Source organism: Chiloscyllium punctatum, chromosome 10 (genome assembly GCF_047496795.1).
Source record: "Chiloscyllium punctatum isolate Juve2018m chromosome 10, sChiPun1.3, whole genome shotgun sequence".
Lineage (NCBI taxonomy): Eukaryota > Metazoa > Chordata > Chondrichthyes > Orectolobiformes > Hemiscylliidae > Chiloscyllium > Chiloscyllium punctatum.
Genome location: NC_092748.1, coordinates 53,140,958 through 53,162,341, shown reverse-complemented (window position 1 = coordinate 53,162,341; position 21,384 = coordinate 53,140,958). Strand labels below are relative to the sequence as shown.

The window sequence follows — 21,384 nt, the reverse complement described above, 5'->3', positions numbered from 1 at the left end:
CACAATTTGCATTCATATCATGGGTGTTAACTCTTGTCTCATGATTAGGAGCATCAACTTCTCAGAATGGACTCATGCAGGTTCCCATCTTTTCTCCATCTCTCTGGGGTAGTGTACATTTTTAAACAGTTGAAATATTTTTCCCTTCAGTCACCTTATAGCATTTACACTTCCTATTAAGTTTAAATGTGTTACATAGTTTGTCAAGAAATATGGTGCAGTTGTGCTCTGCAGCACTACAGCAAATGATGCAGAGTCTCAAACATGGCAGACCAGAGAAGGAACTCAGATACTTGCAGGACTATTCATCTACAACAAGTGGTATTCAGGAGTTCAGCTACTAATAGAAATCAACAAATAGATCATTTTTGTGTTGTATTACAGTTGTATAAATATTTAAGTTACATGCATAAAATCAACACTTGCACTGCATAAAGAGTGAAATTTTATTTTTCTATATATAAGCAAATAAAATGAAAAATCATGATACATTTCAATTCTCATTTATCCATTTCTAATAAAGTTATAAAACAAGTACTGTACTGCAACAGAAGAAACATTAGCTTACTAAAATACAATCTTTAATTCTATGAAATATTTTTATTAATAGCAAATGAGATCTGCATATATAAATAAAATGTGCAATATTTACAAATCTATACAGGCACACTAATAGAAAAAAGTGTGATAGGTAATAGAGAAATCATCAAAATAAAAGCACTGGCAAAATTAGGAGAATTTACAGTCAATATGCGATCTTTGTCATTGTTTCACCTCTAAGCCACCAGTAGTAATTTAAAAAATAGCTTCAGTTAGTTTTCTTTTGCATAGGAAACTTAACATGAAAAAGGAAGATTCAATCTTGCAATTCATAGCAGTTTGAGTTTTCGGTTTAAGAAAAAAAGTCCAACAAAACAGATCCTTTGGAATTTCATTCTCTTTTTGTCTCAAGTTTCTTGCTCCTGGGAACAAGGAATACACTGCCGTCACTAGTCTGCTGCAATGAGTATTCATTGGGAGAATACGAATTTCCATCTTCATCACGTATCATACTAAAAACCTCATGATATAGATTGTTCAGCTGTTGCTTGATCTGAAGCAGGTTTTTGGTATGTTCTCCCTTTTCTTGCAAAAGTTCCTCCTTCTCATCTTTAAGTTGATCCAAATCATGTTCGAGACCCACTATGTTATCTAGTTTGCGCTTGCGGCAATTCTGAGCAGCCACCTTGTTTTTGCCACGGCGACGGATGTCACGGATGAGAGCAAGCTGGGCCTCACCGAGCTGATACTTGGACACCATTTCATTGAAATCATCAACAGGAAGATTAACAATCTTTTTGACAGAGAAAGGAACATTCAAAGCTTTAGCCCTCTGCTCATCTCGGCTGAGTCGTTTAGAATACTTGTCTTTGGTGAATGGGACTTTATTAGGGCCAGGACTCACTGGCGGGTCATCCTTTGGTCCTTTGTTGTAAAGGTTCAGTCTAACATTTGTAAGACCGTGAAGAGAAGGTGCCTGATAGTTACAGTCATTTTGAAACTGCACTGGGTATAGCTCAGCAAACTCAGGTTGAACACTCGCAGAACTGCTTTCCATGTCATCTGTGTCAGAATCACTGTAACCATTAGAAGCATCTCCACAAAGAGAAGATTGCTTTGAATTACCTGGAGAGGCTGCACTAGGGCTTGAGCCCATAGACAAGCCAGAGTCAGAATCAGGAATCTCAGGCAAATTGTGTGGCAGTTTACAATCAAAATCTTTATTCACCTCCAACTGAGTGATGTTGATCTGTTCAAGAAGAGAATCATCTAGAATGCTAGTAAGTGAGTCATTCATATTGTTACTTTGGGAAATGTTGCCATTTCTCTGCATATTCAGAGATGTAGAGAAAAGGTTATTGAAATTATTATTGCTGAAAGAAAGGTTCATACTATCTGATAGATTTGTTTTGGGCTGAAAGAGTGTGGGGCTTTCAGATGGCATTACTTCCTCATATGGACTATCAAAGAGAGAGAGAAAACTGATGTTGCTGCCTGAAACATGATCAGCTGGCAGACTTGTACTGAGGCTGTAACTGTCATTTTGCATTTCAGAAGATTTACTCTTGGAAGAATATTCTGCAGATTCGATACTTGTAATATTGTCATTCTGCATGTACAAACACTGTTGAGAAAGAGCACAAAAATAAATACGTTAGTACTTTTAGTTTTAAAAAAGTACTAAAGGGTCCAAGGGTTTAATAAGATAGACATGGAGAAACTTCCACGTAACAAAACCTTGAATATATATAACAAGACAGTAATGATGAATTCAAGAGAAACTTCTTTACTGAGAGAGTTGGTAGATTATGCACCTCACATGGTTGTGTATGTAAATTGATGCAAAAGGTAAATTGCATTAATATAAAGGAGAAAAGGCTAGATTTGCATCCTGATGGGGATGGAGGAAGAGAGTCATGGGAAGTAGATCATAAGGAGCATTAAAATTATCACAGGACTGAATAACCCGTTTTTGTGCTGCCATTTCTATGCCAGATAGTGCAGGGAATGGTTTTAACTAGGTCAGGTTTGATTTATTCAAAATGTCAGCATTAGCAGGTTGATACATAGCCAGCTAAAGTCAGTTCATGCAAAATGAAAACCTGATTAGCTCTTCATTTAGATGGTCATGCTAATTAAAAGCACCAGTGCAATAAACAAAAACAAATCAATCATTCTCAAAAATTGCCCCATTAGTTAAAGATAGGAAGATACGTGTTAAGACACATGTTTGATGCTGTTGATGTAATGGAGTGTAAAGTTTTCTACATAGTATGGTTTTTTTGACAGTGTATTTGCCAAGAAAAGAGCCTCTGAAAACTGGTGGCCAGTGTTATTTTAGTGCTTGCAAATCACTTAACTATTGTAGAATTACCCAAGGACCTGCTTCTAACATTAGAAATTCATAAATTATGAAAGACTAAAAAATTCTGATAACATCTTACTTTTATGCATTCCTTCCCTATAAGGAATTATACTTATTGTGCTGTCATTAACATGCATGACCTAGTCTATTTTCAAAATAAAATTTAGCTTCTGTAGATTAAAAGAAAAATGTATATATAATTATTTCACCCCTACTCTTGCCCGCAACACTTATCTAAAATGCAATAATTGCACTCAAATAGTATGATATGCTATGATTAAATCCAGCAAATCAAATGCAGACACTCTGCAGGATGAAAGCTTTTATTGTTTAAAATATCCAGTTATCTGCATTTAAACACATGCACACACAAATTAAGGTCACATAATATGCATTTGAAGAAAAAAGTAAACGGAGCTGGATCTTGAATGTCAGATTAATATCCTGAGAGACAATGACCAGTTTGTTCTGTGAACAAATGGTAGTACAGGTCTGAATTCTTTGGGTGTTTGTTACATTCATGCTCCTTCTGAATTCAACTATTGTACTTACCTGAAGTTCTGGGATTGAGAGCAGCTCTTGCCAAGTTTGCTCCAAGTCCTCCAGAGGGTTTGGTTCAGGTGCTGTGGATGGAAGGATTGCAGTAGTTCCCTGCTGTGGCTGCTGGGGAGACATTGGCTGTGGACTGGTCTGGGCTGGAACAGGAGGTTCAAGTGCAACCGGATGAGACTAGAAATAAATTTAAAACAAATTTTTTTTTTAAAAAACCACTTTGCTGTTGCCTGGCCTTTACTGCATTTCCTGAGTTATGTTGCAAAAATCTTAGAGAAACTGTTTAGGTCGCCTGAATCGGTATGGTCACATTTCCTTATAAAAGCTCCCGCGCTGCTTTTAGTTATGACAACTGAAACAGTTAAACTAGATGATAACACTGCCATTTATTCATGTTTTTAAACCATAAAACTAAGTCCTACATTTTTACAAAATCTTGATAGCCAAAATAGTAAATTTAACAAAATCCAAATTGTAACTGAACATTTGTTCTTACAAGACATTGAAAACTCATATGCCTCATAACTACAGGAAATTATATTTTCAAAATTTCAAATATAGTTTATAAATATTAGGAATCCAGCAAACAGTAACTTTCTAAGATTTTCAATTAGATGGTAGAACAAATAATAAGGGCTTACTTCTATATCATCTACAAATGGAAAAGACTCTGCAAGAAGTTGCATGCATTCATCAAACGACAAAGCTCCATCATCTCTCTGGGCTGTCTTTACAGTCTACGTTGAAAATTGGTTGGCAACCAAATTTTTTGTAAAAAAATTGGGAGAAAGAAGAGTAGATTTGTTAGTTTTCATTAAGCTTTAGCCGAACAGCAAAAAGTAGTTCCTCAGACTTCAGCTGTGCCAATCTTTGTACCTGTGTAGGCTCTGTAATTCTTCCTGGGATTTCAGCTTTACTGTGCTTTGCTGGCCGAAAGGCAACAAATTCACCAGTTTCTTCATCTAGCTGCAGCTGTGCCAGTAAAGCCTTCTCTTGTTCTTTCTGCAACTGTTCCTGCTTTTCCTTCTCAAGTTTCTTCTGCTTCTCTAGCTCACATTCTTTTTGTCTGTAGTTATAATCAAAATCTTCACGGACAACACCAAGATCTATATCCTGCCTCCAGAGGATGTCAATTAAATCAATGTTCTGTTTTTAAAAAAAGCAAATTGCAAGTCAAATTAATAGTATATATAAAATGTTAAGTAATTTTTTTTTACAAAACATGTTGCCAGAAAAGGCACCATTGCACTAGCAAAGATACAACACACTAATACACCAGGAGTTGGTTAGAGATATCATTCTGATGGTTAGGTGGAAATGATTAACCACTTAATGTCACATCCACACTAAGTTCAAAATGATACTAACAACTGTTTCAACTAAAGCAAGGTATTGGTTGCTAGAAAAATTAAAAAACCTGAAAGTCTGTTATTTCTACCTGATAAAGTGCATTATTTTCAGCCTCAATCATCAATTCTGCACCAATACAGCTATTCACCTCCCATTTCCCGCACCCCCACCCCACCCTTCAAACTGCTGCACCAGGAAAGTCACAATCTCTGGTAATTAATTTTCATTTTCTGACATTTGCTACTTATTGAAGTCATCAGAAAACTGCCACCCTATTTTCAAACATTTTAACAAGCCTGAAATTTTAATTCAGAATTCCACAACAAGGGCATACAGCACACTTTTGCCAGGAAAAAACCCACGAATTTTAAGTTTCAATTGGAACAAGAAATCTCCATTCTTTTTGGGTGAAGAGATACATGCAATTGTGACAGCCACTGGAACTGTGCACAGAAACAAACTTGAAGGACTTTATCAACCTTCACATACATTTGTGAAATTAACAGAAGGAACTGGCATTTCACAATGCTTCAAACATACAAGATCTTATCTAATTTCTTCAGATGCTCAAGGCAACACACCTTTCTCCACACACAGCCTCCCCCTCTTTCCTCCCCCCCCCAACATCAGTGACTACAAGAAAACATTTCAAAGCTATTGGATTTCAAAACTGCCACAAACCAGACATAGTACCTGATTGCGTAGATATTTACAGCAATTATTTACCCTTATAAGTATTAAACAGCCACATTTACAGCATGGTGGCACAGTGGTTAGCACTGCTGCCTCACAGTGCCAGAGACCCGGGTTCAATTCCCGCCTCAGGCAACTGACTGTGCGACTGTGTGGAGTTTGCACGTTCTCCCCATGTCTGCGTGGGTTTCCTCCGGGTGCTCCGGTTTCCTCCCACAGTCCAAAGATGTGCAGGTCAGGTGAATTCGCCATGCTAAATTGCCCGTAGTGTTAGGTAAGGGGTAAATGTACAGGTATGGGTGGGTTGCGCTTTGGCGGGGCAAGAAAAGGAGCTACGGCATATACAAAAGCTGCCTTTGTATTCTAAGAATGTTGTCGTCAGGTGGCTAAAAATACTCTTACTAAACAATCCTATGGGCACTGCAGTAATCAGTTCCTGTTTTAACTTCACTACAATGTAACAAAAATAAAGACCATCCTGTGTTGTGTCACATTGGAAATGTTAAAATGTGTATTAAATATAAATCTGGTATTTTAACATGAACAGAATCAAGCATATGAAAAACACAAAATAGTTCACCTGCAATTCCCCATGAGGTAAGTTAATACTAATGCAAACTTTGCCATTTACAGCTAAAAGGAAACAGTAGACAATTCATGAATTATGAAAGCTTGAACAGAGGCATCTTCATTTCCTTGATTGCTCAATATATTGCATCATCTTACTGGAAGAGAAGTAGTGGTCTTACTGGATTTTTGTGAACTTGGGAAATTCCCACTCAACCCAGTAACCATAAAATTGCATTGATTTGCATACTGACCAGGAGGGAAGAATAAATGATGAAAACAAGCAAATACCTGTTCTGCACATCGCTGCTAACTCAAGCTGCAGCACAATCAGATTTGAGCTATTCCCTCCTGATTAAAGAGGTCAGGTGACCTTTCTCAGGGCCTCTAACATTGCAGTCTGTAAGCCAGAGAGAGATAGCAGATCCCAGGAAAACTGACCTCAAACTCTAGCACTGCCCCAGTGGGACAAAGAACCATGAAACAGCACAGATGTTTACAGTAACTTGTATCCCAGACAACTGCGTTAGGAGAACGTGAGGACTGCAGATGTTGGAGAGCAGAGTCAAAACGTGTGGTACTGGAAAAGCACAGCTGGTGAGGCAGCATCCGAGGAGCAGGAGGAGTGAAGTTTCAAGCACAAGCTCTGCATCAGGATGCACTTATGTTTGAAACATGACTCTCTTGCTCCTCACCACTTGTTTTGACTCTGCTGTCCATAGAACATTAGTGCAGTACAGGCCCTTCGGCCCTCGATGTTGTGCCGACCTGTCATACCAATCTGAAGCCCATCTAACATACACTATTCCATGTACGTCCATATGCTTGTCCAATGACGACTTAAATGTACTTAAAGTTGGCGAATCTACTACCGTTGCAGGCAAAGCATTCTATACCCTTACTACTCTGAGTAAAGAAACTACCTCTAACATCTGTCCTATATCTATCAGCCCTCATGCTCACTGTTTTTCCAAGTATGGTGACATTCTCCCTATCCACCCTCTGATTATCTTGTATCTCTCTATTAAGTCACCTCCCAACCTCCTTCTCTCTAACGAGAACAGCCTCAAGTCCCTCAGCCTTTCCTCGTAAGACCTTCCCTCCAGACCAGGCAACATCCTAGTAAATCTCCTCTGCACCCTTTCCAAAGCTTCCACATCCTTCTTGTAATGCGGTGACCAGAACTGTACACAATACTCCAAGTGCCGCCGCATCAGAGTTCTGTACAGCTGTAGCATTACTTCAGGTTCTGGAACTCGATCCTCTTAATAAAAGCTAAAACACTGTATGCCTTCTTAACAACCCAGTCAACCTGGGTGGCAACTTTCAAGGATCTGTGTACCTGGACACCGAGATCTTTCTGCTTACCTCCACTACCAAGAATCTTACCATTAGCCCAGTACTTTGCATTCTGGTTACTCTGACCAAAGTGAATCACCTCACACTTGTCCGCATTAAACTCCATTTGCCACCTCTCAGCCCAGCTCTGCAACTTATCTATGTCTCTCTGTAACCTACAACATCCTTCGTCACTATCCACAACTCACCAACCTTAGTGTCGTCTGCAAATTTACTGACCCACCTTTCTACGCCCTCTTCCAGGTTGTTTATAAAAATGACGAACAGCACTGGACCCAACACCGACCCTTGCAGTATGCCACGAGTAACTGAACTCCAGGATGAACATTTCCCATCAACCACCACCTTCTCTTCTTTCAGCAAGCCAATTACTGATTCAAACTGCTATATCTCCCACAATCCCATTCCTCTGCATTTTGTACAATAGCCTACTGTGGGGAACCTTATCGAACGCCTTGCTGAAATCCATGTACACCACAACCGGTTTACTCTCATCTACCAGTTTGGTCACCTTCTCAAAAGAATCCTAAGCTTTGTGAGGCACGACCTACCTTCACAAAACCGTGCTGACTATCCCTAATCAAATTATTCTTTTCTAGAGGATTATTAATCCTGTCTCTTATAACCTTTTCCAACACTTTACCAACAACTGAAAGAAGGCTTACTAGTCTATAATTACCAGGATTGTCTCTACTCCCCTTCATGAACAGTGGAACCACATTTGCTACCCTCCAGTCTTCTGACACTATTCCTGTAGACAATGATGATTTAAAAATCAATGCCAAAGGCTCAGCAATCTCCTCCTTGGCTTCCCAGAGGATTCTAGGATAAATCCCATCTGGCCCAGGGGACCTACCTATTTTTCACTCTGCAGGATTTCTAATACCTCTTCCTTGTGACCCTCAATCCCACCTAGTCTAGTAGCCTATATCTCAGTATTCTCCTCAACAACATAGTATTCACTCTAGAAAATGACAGTCAAAAAATATTTGTTTAGTGCTTCCCCTATCTCCTCTGACTCCACACACAACTTCCCACTACTATCCTTGATTGGCCCTAATCTTACTCTTGTCGTTCTTTTATTCCTTAAATACCTATCAAAAGCCTTAGGGTTTACCCTGATCCTATCCACCAACAACTTCTCATATCTCCTCCTGGCTCTGAGTCTCTTTAGGTCTTTCCTGGCTACCTTGTAACCCTCAAGCACCCTAACTGAGCCTTCACATCTCATCGTAACATAAGCCGCCTTCTCCCTCTTGACCAGACATTCCACTTCCTTCGTAAACCATTGGTCCCGCGCTCTACAGCTTCCTCCCTGCCTGACAGGTACATACTTCTCTAGGACACTCAGGAGCTTTTCCTTGAATAAGCTCCACATTTCTAATGTGCCTATCCCCTGCAGTTTCCTTCCCCATCCTATACTTCCTAAATCTTGCCTAATCGCATTGTAATCGCCTTTTCCCCAGCTGTAACTCTTGCCCAGTGGTATACACCTATCCCTTTCTATTATGAAAGTAAACATAACAGAAAATTGTGATCACTATCAAAGTGCTCACCTATTTCCAAGTCTAACACCTAGCTGGGCTCATTACCCAGTACCAAATCTAATGTGGCTTCGCCCCTTGTTGGCCTGTCTACATACCGTGTCAGGAAACCCTCCTGCACACATTGGACAAAAACTGACCCATCTATAGTACTCGTACTATAGTGTTCCCAGTCAATATTTGGAAAGTTGAAGTCCCCCATGACAACTACCCTGTCTCTCTCACTCCTATCGAGAATCATCTTTGCTTTCCTTTCCTCTACACCTCTGGAACTATTCGGAGGCCTATAGAAAACTCCCAACAGGGTGACCTCTCCTTTCCTGTTTCTAACCTCAGCCCATACTACCTCAGTTGACAGGTCCCCAAACATCCTTTCTGCAACTATACTACTGTCCTTGACCAACAATGCCACACCTCCCCCTCTTTTACCATCTTCTCTGTTCTTACTGAAACATCTAAATCCTGGAACCTGCAACAACCATTCCTGTCCCTGCTCTATCCAGGTCTTCAAATGGCCACAACATCGAAGATCATTTTTAAAAATGAAGAAATTATATATTACAAGTAATCACCCAAATAAGGCAGGAAATACCTGGGAATCATCTAAATCCAATCAGAACAATTTAAATTCAAAACACCCGAAATTAAAAATTACAAGGAACAAAAAACATGTACAGCCCAGGGACAGGCCCTTCAGCCCTCCAAGCCTGATCAGGTCTAAATCCACTGTCTAAACCCGTCACCCAATTCCTAAGCGTCTGTATCCCTCTGCTCCCCACCTACTCATGCACCTGTGCAGACACATCTTAAAATGAATCTACTATGCCTGCCTCTACTACCTCTGCTGAATGCATTCCAGGCACCTACCACCCTACGGAAAATAACCATGAAAATTCAGGTTGGTTTTAGAATTCCAACTGGTTTACCACCAATTAATATCCTAATTGTACTCACTATCAATGATGCATTCATTGCTAAAGCCCCAAAATTCTGGAGTTTCTTTCCTAAACCTCACCTCCTTCAAAAGATATTTTTTAAAACCTACTTCTTTGATCAAGTTTTGTCACCTAGCTTAGTTACTTAGGATAGTTTATCAAAACATATAAAATGCCAATTATTGCAATAATGTTGTTCAAGAGAATAGTACCTGCCATCCTTTGCTGTCTAGCTTAAACTGAACTCCACTTCCACACTATGGTGTTAGCTCCATGGCTAGATAGCAACTGGTAAATGGGCAAAAAACACCATGTAGAATCAGATGTACAGCACAGAAACAAACACTTCAGTCCAACTCGTCCACGCTGACCAGATATCTAGTCCTATTTGCCAGCACTTGGCCCACATTCCTCTAAACCCTTTCAATCCATACATTTAAAAGGCATCTGGATGGTTATAATTGTACCAGCCTCCATCACTTCCTCTGGCAGATCATCTATACACACACGTGACCCTCTGCATGAAAAAGTTGCCCCTTTAGATCTCTTAACTCTTTCCAGTCTCACCCTTAACCTATGCCTTCTAGTTCTGGATTCCCCCACCTCAGGGAAAAGACCTCGTCTATTTACCTATCCATGCCCCTCATGATTTTACACCCCAGGAACAGGCCCTTCAGCTCACCAAGCCTGAGCCAATCCAAATCCACTGTCTAAACCTATAAGGTCACCCCCTCAGCCTCCAACAATCCAGGGAAAACAGCCCCAGCCCATTCAGCCTTTTCCCTAATAGCTCAAATCCTCCAACCTTGGCAACATTCCAGTAAATATTTTATGAACCCTTTCAAGTTTCACAACATCCTTCTGATAGGAGAGAGACCAGAACAATGAACAAATGCAATGATTTATTTATCTCTAATATTCATAGCAAACTTATTAAGCTAGTTTGTCTGAAATATGACATCTTTCTTGCTCAAATGTAAAAATTCAGATTTGGCCCCTGTATTGTCCTTTTTTAGATTCTGACATTGTTAACATTCAGATGGCAAGCTAACAACAGAACTTTAAATTAAGAAATGAAGAATTTCCAAGTGAAAAACACTTGAAAACTTTCATGGCATCTTTATAATCGAGCAACTGAACTTGCAAAAAGAATAGATTCAAAAAGTAACAAAAAAAAAAGCAACGAAGGCTTCCATCCAGTCTACTCAATTCACAGAAACATGAAAGGAAAAAAACTTGCATTGAAAAAAAAAGGTTTTTCATGTCTCAATGTGCTTTACAGCCAATGAAGAACTTTTGAAGTGCTGCCAATGCTATAATGTAGGAAATACCTGTCATCTGGCAAATAGCAAACTCAAAACAGCAATATTTACCAACTTTTTTTTCTGCGATTTTGATTGCAGGATAAACATTGGCTAGGTTACCACATATAGCTTCCCTATTCCCCAAAACAAGGCCATGGAATCTTTTACATCTGAGTAGACAGAAAGGGCCTCTGTTTAATGTCTCATTCCAAAATATGAGACCATAAATCAATGGAGCACTTCCCAGTACTATATTGAAGTTTCTGCCCAGTTTTGTGTTCAAATCTTGGAGAGGGAACTCAGAAGCAAACTTATCACGAATATAAGACAGGGCTGATACAGGTAAGGAAGAGCTTGCAAATCCAGTAAAGTTTATCCTATTTTCTGGGTAGACCAATCCTTGACCCTTGTCTTCCTCATCTGTATGCTGCACTTCATCATTGACACCATGAGTAGGGGATGTGGGGCAACCTCAGTGTGTGTAAAGACAGCCCAATTTCCACAAACTTGCTTGGCTCATCCACTGTGTACTATCAGACTCCTTGTCTGAACAGTTTGGTTGAACTCTTCTCAGCTTAACAGTGGGAAACAAAACCCAATGTCCTCAGCACTCATTACAAACACTTTTCATGAGCATGTGAATTACTGATTTCTCTGGCTAAACCAGGCTACTCAACTGGTGTTCTGATGAGCTGTGTTTAAACCTCATTTTGGGCTGGGGAACATTTGCAATGGAATTCTTTAATAGTAAGTAAGTAATTGAATGCTTGGCTTGTCTGACATATACAAGTGACCTTGATCTTGGTGTGGGAAGTAACTTTGTGGATGATACAAAACCTGGGAGCATTCTAAACAATGAGGTGGGTGCTGTTTTGAGTTTGCTATTTGCCAGATGACAAGTATTCAAAACGACAAAGACAATTGGGAGATGGGACAGATGGGTGATAGGTGAAGTTCAATGCAAAGAATTGTGAAGTAATGTACAAAGAACATGGACAGAGTAAAAGTCAAAGGGTAATAATCCTGGATACCTCATGATATTACAACTTCAACATCTTAACTTTTCACTTTTAGGAAATCCAAAATCCTGGAATAAATACTAACTAGCCAACATTGAATAATCAAAATTTGCACAATAAATTCTATGGACTTTATCCAATTGTGTATTCTGATACCACATGGCCTGTTGTGCTGTAATTTATGATTTGATGATTGCTTTATACGATTTTGCCTTTCAATGCAATAGTCAGATTGCAAATGCAGAAACCTTTAATAATTATTGAAGGCTAAATCCCAGCTCAGAAAATCTTCCATGTTTCAAACAGACGCAATGACAGAGATAGCAAAAGTAGTCATTTGGAGGATTGTTCATAGCAGGATCTGCCTCAATTGGAGAAGGCAAGCCAGAGTGATACAACAATTCATCTTGAAAAAGAGCAACAGGCAGCTGACCTTATGCGAACAGAAAATCACCCAAACACAACTCAAAAGATGAGTAGGAACATATTATTTTGTACATAATTTTTTAGAACAAAGTCTTTCTCCACTCAAACTCAGAAGAGAGATTATTTAGAGGGTTTATTTTGACAAATTGATCTCAAAACTTAAACATTGGCCTTCAATTTAACAGCTCAAATTTGTCCCTTTTGAGACAGTTCTCAACTGGAGTTAAACTGAGGTAAACAAACTATAATGCTGTTCTACAATTATTGTACACAAGTTTCAGTCAACAGCACACAACTAGAACAAACATTTACACAGATATCTTGGTTTAGTACTAGCTCACTTGTCTAAGTTAGAAGTTTGACAGTTCAAGACACTCCAGAGATCGACTGTAAGGTACTGTTATAAAGTCATACAGCATAGAAACAGACCCTTTGATCCAAATTGTCCATGCTAACCAAGCTTCTCAAAACAAAAAAAAAAACTGGTCTGCATTTGACCCATATCAATCAAAACCTTTGCTATTCACGTACCTGTCCAAATGTCTTTTGGATCTAACTATACCTGCATCTACCACCACTTCGTCTGCTGGTTCATTACACATACAAACCACTGTGTGAAAAGGTTACCCTTGAGGTACCTTTTAAATCTTTCTCCTTTCACCTTAAAAATATGCAGCCCAGTTTTCAACTGCCCTACCTCAGGGAAAAGACCACTGCTATCCACCCTATTCATGCCTTAGAAATCTAAGCTCACTCCTCAACCTCCTAAACTCCAGTGAAAATGTCCCAGCCTATCTACTTTCCCCTTATAACTCAAACCCTCCAGTCCTGGCAACATCCCAGTAAATCTATTCTGAATCCTTTCAATTTAATAATATCCTTCCTATAGCAAGGGGACCCCTCAGCACCAGGGACCCAGGTTCGAATCCAGCCTTGGGTGACTGAGTTTGGAAGTCATCCTTGTGTCTGCGTGGGTTTCCTCCACAGTCCAAAGATGTGCAGGTCAGATGAATTAGCCATGCACCTAACAATATGGGCAATTTAGCATTAGTCAGAGGGAAATGGGTCTGGGTGGGTTACTCAGAGGGTCAACATGGACTTGTTTGGTTAAATGGCCTGTTTTCACACTGTAGGGAATCTAAAACAGTGCTACAAAAGTGGCCTCAATGTCCCCTTTACAGCCTCAACATGATGTCCCAACTCAATGGTCTGAGCAATAAAGGCAGACATGCTAAACGTCTGCTTAACCACCATGACAACTTTCGAAGAACTACGTATCTAGACCCCCAAGTCTAGGTTCAACAACACTACCCCCCAGGGCCCTATTAACTGCCCTTGTTCAGTTTACCAAAACACAACACCTCATTCATCCAAAAAGAATGCCATCTGCCACTCCTCAGCTCATTAGCCCACTTATTCAAGGTCCCTTTGCAATGTTAGATAAACTTATTTACTGTCAATTATACGCCAATTTTGGTGACATCCGCAAACTTACTAAACATGCTTCCTAAATTATCATCCAAATAGTTAATATAAATGACAAACAATGGTAGACTGAGCACTGATCCCTGTAGAACACTGCTGGTCACAGGCCTCCAGTCTGAAAAACAACTCACCATCACCACCCTAACTCCTACCATCAAACCAATTTTGAATTCAATTGACAAGCTCTCCCCAAAATCCCATGTGACCTGACTTTAACTAGTATACCATACAGAACCTCGTCAAAGGCTTCACTCAAGTCAATGTGGACAATGTCTACTGTTCTACCAATCTTTTTGGTTACATCCTCAAAAAAATTCAACTCAAGCTTGACAGACATGATATTCCATGTACAAAGCTACGCTGACCATCCCTATCTCTACAAATGCTTGTAAATCCTACTTCTCAGAATCCCCTTTGACAATTAAATTGACACTGATGTCAGACTGAAAATGTGTTTCGGGAAAAGTGCAGCAGGTCAGCAGCATCGACGTTTCAGGCATCAGCCCTTCAGGAATGAGGAAAGTGTGTCCAGCAGGCTAAGATAAAAGGTAGGGAGGAGGGACATGGGGGAGGGGCATTGGGAATGCGATAGGTGGAGGGAGGTCAAGGTGAGGATGATAGGCTGGAGTGGGGTGGGGGTGGAGAGGTCAGGAAGAAGATTGCAGGTTAGGAAGGCAGTGCTGAGTTCGAGGGATTTGACAGACAAGGTGGGGGGAGGGGAAATGAGGAAACTGGAGAAATCTGAGTTCATCCCTTGTGGTTGGAGGGTTCCTAGGCGGAAGATAAGGAGCTCTTCCTCCAACCGTCTTGTTGCCATGGTCTGGCGATGGAGGAGTCCAAGGACCTGCATGTCCTTGGTGGAGTGGGAGGGGGAGTTGAAGTGTTGGGCTACGGGGTGGTTGGGTTGGTTGGTTGGTCCAGGTGTCCCAGAGGTGTTCTCTGAAACGTTCCGCAAGTAGGCGGCCTGTCTCCCCAATATAGAGGAGGCCACATCGGGTGCAGCAGATGCAATAGATGTTGTGGAGGTGCAGGTGAATTTGTGGCGGATATGGAAGTGTCCCTTGGGGCCTTGGAGGGAGGTGTGGGCGCAGGTTTTGCATTTCTTGCGGTTGCAGGGGAAGGTGACGGAAGTAGAGGTTGGTTGGTGGGGGGGTGTGGACCTGACAAGGGAGTCACGGAGGGAGTGGTCTTTCCGGAACGCTGATAGGGGAGGGGAGGGAAATATGTCCCTGGTGTTGGGGTCTGTTTGGAGGTGGCGGAAGACTGGTCTATTGTTCCTTAGTACCATCTTTCAGATAGGATCAGTATTTAAAAGTGGGGAGGGGAGTTCTCCCAATGTCCCAAGTAATTTTCATCACTCAACCAAAACTAGCAAATAGTTTGGATTAATCAATTAATCATCTTTAGGATTCTCCTGTGAGTAAATAGATTACTTTTTTTTAAACATTCTAACACTGATGACATTTCAAAGATATACCATCTATGAAGCACTTTACGTCATCCAGAGGGTACAAACGATGCAAGTTTTTTGCATAATCTGCAGTGACATCTGACACATGAACAAATCATCGTACAAGAACAAAGCTAATGGTGTGGCCCACCTTCTATATCACATGGTTGTGTAATGAGAAAACCACTATCACAAACACTCAGGGAAGAAGATGGACCATGCATTTAAGATTATTCTGTAGTGCAAATATTCTTTTCAGTTTAACATGGGATTGTCAGTTATTAAATGCCTTTGTAGACACGTGAAAGGAATTACCACCCGAGTGTAGCAGTCTTAAGACAACGGAGACTTTTCTCTAGAAATACCTGGATGGGCAGTGAGAATAATAAATACAAACTCTCAATAACCCTCTCAGGTGACAGCAGTATATTGAACACTACAGCTTGTAGGCAAGAAAAAAAAAAGTGTGCTGGACTGCTATTGAATATTTATTTTAAGTCGGAAATAAACAGATACTCTCTCGGCAACTCAGAGCTGAAGGGACATAGGGAGTTTTTAATTCCCAGGAATAGATGGATTACTCAAGTGAAAAGCAAATGTGTTTTAAATTTCAAATGCAACTCCAAACTCAATCTGTTTGGAGCAAGTGACTGGCTGGCTCTCTAGAAAAGGTGGATTGGACTTTAAATATGGCAAATAGAAAATGAGGCAAGTGTTGTTTGGGGCGGGGGGGGGGGGGGGGGGTGTGGGGAGGGGGGTAATAAGATTAGTGCAATGGGCAATTCTCTTTTTAGCACACTAATCCACCTTACTTTTCTTTGTGGACTGTGGGAGGAAGCCAGAGCTCCCAGCAAAAACATATGCACAAACTGGGAGAACATGCAAACTCTAGGGGAGTTGCCCAAGACTGGAATTGAACCTGGATTCCCGGCATTAAAAGGCAACAATGCTAACCACTGGGCTACCCAATATTGGTCAAACAATCTGGCAGAGAGATATAGCTTGATACCATTCTCATTTACAATACCAGGACTCAGAGGTTACAATTAAGACAGACTGAACAAGTTGATCTCTTTTCCTTACAAGAGATGGCCAGAGGTTAACCCAAGAGCAGCTTTTAAAAAATTTGCAAGTTTGACCAGGTCAATAAATCCAATAAAGGAATTCAGAAGTAACCTCTTTACCTGGAAGTTGGCTTGAAACTGGAATAGCAAGGATGGATTTAAGAGTAAGTAAAATAGGACATGAAATATTCAAGTTATTACATAAATTAGGATGGGTAAAATTTACATGGAGGACTAGCACTGATGTAGACCCTTTGGGCCAAATGTACTTCTGTGTTGTAGGTTCCATGTAATTTTATGTAATATGTTTACAGTCACAGTTAGTGAAGATCATGTGCAATATACTATGTTTCTTCAAGATTATGCAAAGAAAAAAAAGCTTCTACACTCAGAGCGTAGGTCAACTGAAGTAAATATTTTCAAGTGAATTTCAGCTCAAGACAAATCATTTATTACAAAACTTGCCAAAGCCTGTCAAATTTAAACACCACACCTTACATTTAATAAAGATCAACTGCATACAAACATTAGCTATGTAAAGCTAATTGAAGCAGTAAAGCTGGTTGGACTCCAAATAGAGCCTAGAGACACAAGTAGGACAGATGCAAAGATAAACATATTGCATGAGCCACACAACTTCATTCTGGAAACATGCAGGTCAATCGGTATCTACAAAAACAGACAAATTAATTTTGTGGGTGGGGATCTTGGTAAATTTAAACGGCATTACAGATAAACAGTGTAAAAACAGAATGAAAGGATGAGATAAAAAAAAAACACAGGAAAGAATAGTAAACAAGCTGTAAAATGTTTCCAAGTAAAACAGGCTCTCTTTAAAATGGTTAACTGAGTTGTTTAAAAGAATAGGGTGCAAGGTCAGAAATTAAAAATTTGCGCGAATTTTTCAGGATAATAATAGGTAAAATAATCTATTTTTCATTTATTCTGAATTACCCTGGGTGGAGGTTAGGAGTCGGCCACATTGAGAGTTTGGGAGCCACATGTGGTCTAGACCAGCCAAGGACAACAGGAGGTTTTAATGACAATCAGCCATTATATTGCCACTACCTTTAAAAAGGTGACTTTTTTCCTCTCAAGTTTTTAATGATACTCAAATTTCACCATCTGCCATTATGGCATCTGGTTCAATCATTATACTTAGAAGGAAATCTGCCCTCCTTATTCAGCCTGGCCTACATCTTGCTTCAGACCACAGGAGTGTTTGTCTCAACCTCTGAAGTGACCTAACATGCCACTCAGTTTAAGACCAATTAGGAATGGGCAACAAATGCTGTCCTTGCCAGGAAGGCTGATATCCAAATAGAAAAACATCAAGTGTCAGGACAGAGAAGAATGAGATTAACTAAGCCCATGTGGTTGGCAAGCAAACAATAAGAAATCGGAGTCTTCTTGGTTGCCAGGGACAGGGGAGAGGGTGCGGCTGTGTACAAAGTAATTAACTGCCAGATCTATTCCATAACTTGTGTTGCCTTTGGGGATTTTCCCCTACCAGAAGTGTAGTGTTTCTCTTTAAAGGCATCTACTTTGAGGCAAAGTTTCTTGTACAGTGGAGACATCCACATGGAGAAAGAACATTCAAGACTCAACCACTGTTGTCTTAAATGCATTGTCAACCTGTAGGTTATTCCCACTTGCAATGTGAAAGACTTGAATCTTCTCGGCCGAGTTGGTTCTACTTAGCGCATAGATCAGCAAACCACCTATCATAAGAGGACTAAGCTTGAAGAACCCATTCAAGCACGTACCTAGTTGACTAGATTAGATTAGATTACTTACAGTGTGGAAACAGACCCTTTGGCCCAACAATTCCACACCGACCCGCAGAAGCGCAACCCACCCAGACCCATTCCCCTACATTTACCCCATCACCTAACACTACAGGCAATTTAGCATGGGCAATCTAGCGTGGCCAATTCACCTAACTTGCACATTTTGGGACTGTGGGAGGAAACCAGAGCACCCGGAGGAAACCCACGCAGACACAGGGAGAATGTGCAAACTCCACACAGTCGCCTGAGGCGGGAATTGAACCCGGATCTCTGGCGCTGTGAGGAGCAGTGCTAACCACTGTGCCACCCACCGTGCTGTTCAGCATAGAAACAGACCTTTTGGTCCTACTTGTCCATGCTGACTGATATCCCAACCCAATCTAGTCCCACCTGCCAGCACCCAGCCAATATCCCTCCAAACCCTTCCTATTCATATACCCATCCAGATGCCTCTTTAATATTGCAATTGTACAGGCTCCACCACTTCCTCTGGTAGCTCATCTATCAGGCACACATTTCATTGATATGATAGTTATCATTTTAAGACTTGAAACCTACATGACAAAATCACCTTCTTTGAAATGCAGAGCTGTTTTTCCACCCAAATCATATGGCATCTTTTGGGTAAAGCTTAATAAAATTCCCAGCATTAGCCCTTTCAGAACTAAAACAACAGCCATCAGAAAACACTGAAAGCATGATGTGATGAATAGTTAAATACTATCCTATGTTAACATGCTGGACATAAGACACTGAATGTTTCCAGTTGATGTGCTATAATTTTTCAAATTAGCTCAGGTTATCACCAATTGGTCATCTAACTAACTGTGTTCGAACTATTAGATATTTAACACTGGCTTTCTAAATATTAAGTTACAGCTCTGATCAACGTTCATTCCCGAAACATCTGCTCTCTCCAGAAAGTGACCAACCTGTTTCTAGTACCTTCTCTTTTGATTGAATTTCTTGTATCTGTGGTACATATTTATGGACAGGATACATCAGATTTTAGATGAATTAATTGCGAGCATAGTTTCAAAGAAAATCAGATTAAAATACATCTGTAAAGGTTTCGTTTGGTCAATGACCTGAAATGTATGTATTATTCAAGTTAAAAAAATGAAGACAGACCTGCACGTGTGAATCCACTTTAGGATTTCAGACTGTATCAATCAAGTAATGCAATTCACACTGCTACCAGAGCATCTTGTTTTACATCAAAGTCTTTGTTATACAATCATGCATACACCATCAATGCACTGAGGTGGAAACCTTTCCTAATTGTTCGTGAAGCTTTTCACGTGTTGTTCTATCTTATTTTGATGTCAAAGGCAGTTCTTCAGCTGTGTGTTTTTAATTATCTCTGCATCTTGTGACATACTTACTAGCAAAATATTAAACAGGCTCTGCTACCAACGTGAATAAGATGGAGAACTACCAGAAGGAAAACTCCTTTACAAGTCTAATCAACTGGTGGTGCCAGCAGTGACAGTTACTGTTCTCAGCAATCTTCTTAAATCCTGAACGGTTGTGGTCAACTTGCACTCAAAAACAAATGCAAGGTGCTTCTCAGAAGTATTATAAAACAAAATTTGACACTACCATGCAAGGAGCTATCAGGGTAGATGCTTTCCAAATGTAAATATTTAATCTATATTTTTACAGAATGGATCTATTCCCATTCTCAGTATGAATTCAACTGATTTTTAAAAAAATTCTTAGACCAACACCACTTGCAATGCCAGCACTTAATGTCCAATCTCATTTATATAAATGTTTGGATGAGAACGTACAAAGCATGGTTAGTAAGTTTCTGGATGACAGCAAAACTGGTGGTATAATGCACAGTGAAGGAAGTTGTCTAATATTACAAAAGGATTGTGGTTAACTGGGCCAATGGGCCAAGGAGTGGCACAACACAATGCTGAGAGGGAAGGACACTGAAGGAACTGCTATATAGCTTCAAGTAAGGATACTGTTTGATTGATGAGGTCTCAATATCTAACCAGGTGTTCCTGTGCATTTGTTGTCCTCTGCTTTCATGGTGGTAGGGGTTGCAGGTTTGAAAAGGTGATATCAAAGAAGCTTTGGTGAATTGCTGAAGTTTGTCCTGTACACATGGGCTAAACCAATAATAATTTGCAACTAAGCCAATTTACAGACCAAGATCCATCTGCAGTTCATATAAAAGAGCAAAAGGCACTACAATTAAGCTTCAATCTTACATTTAATAAAAACAGACAGTTTTCCCATAACCAGAGAGAGAATTTGCACCATGTGGACTCAAGATGAGCACTGACCAACTTGTGACCAGGTAATGGCTTATTTTTTAGTTTAATATTATTATTGAAAAGAAAATTTAAACAATTTTTTTCCAAAATTACAGAAGTATTAACATCAATATAAAAAATAAATAAAACCAAAAAAGAAAAACCCAACTACCCATTAATCTATCCTACAAGCTAAAACATAAAATAGAATATCATACATTAACTAGCAATAAATAAAATAATTAAACAACTAGATACATGCTTTAAAATAGATTTACATCACGTCATAATGAAACCTGTATTTGTACGGAATTCCTCCTCCCGGGGATCCTCGAACCAGCCTGAACCATTACCACAGCTAAACAAAAGCCCTGGACAGTATGGCTGAAATATCCGTGTCGATGTAGTTCAAAAAAGGCTGCCATGTTTTATAGAATAATTCCGTTTTTTCGTGCACCATATTAGTGAGGAAGTCAAGGGGGATATATTCTATGACTAACCTCTGCCACTTCGAAAGTCCTGGAGGGCCTTCAGCTACTCAATTCACTAAAATATTTTTCCTTACATAGAAAGAAAGAATGGTAAATAATTTCCTCCCGTACACATCCAGGGAGGGAAAATCTGAAGAGCCCAAAATCAGGGACAGTGGATCCAATCTAATCCCCGTACCC

General features: G+C 40.0%; 1 protein-coding gene across 2 annotated transcripts in view; it reads right to left on the bottom strand.

Annotated features, from left to right (window-relative positions):
* Positions 1-432: 432 nt before the first annotated feature.
* nfe2l2a (nfe2 like bZIP transcription factor 2a) overlaps positions 433-21,384 on the bottom strand; it is a 53,637-nt gene continuing 32,685 nt past the window's right edge. For both annotated transcript variants that reach the window (XM_072579141.1, XM_072579140.1), the window contains 4 exons: positions 4,334-4,603; positions 4,099-4,194; positions 3,458-3,634; positions 433-2,164 (listed from right to left, as the gene is read on the bottom strand). In XM_072579141.1, the coding sequence (XP_072435242.1) occupies positions 932-2,164; positions 3,458-3,634; positions 4,099-4,194; positions 4,334-4,603 (1,776 nt within the window). In that variant the 3' untranslated portion in view covers positions 433-931. The remainder of the gene's footprint in view (positions 2,165-3,457; positions 3,635-4,098; positions 4,195-4,333; positions 4,604-21,384) is intronic.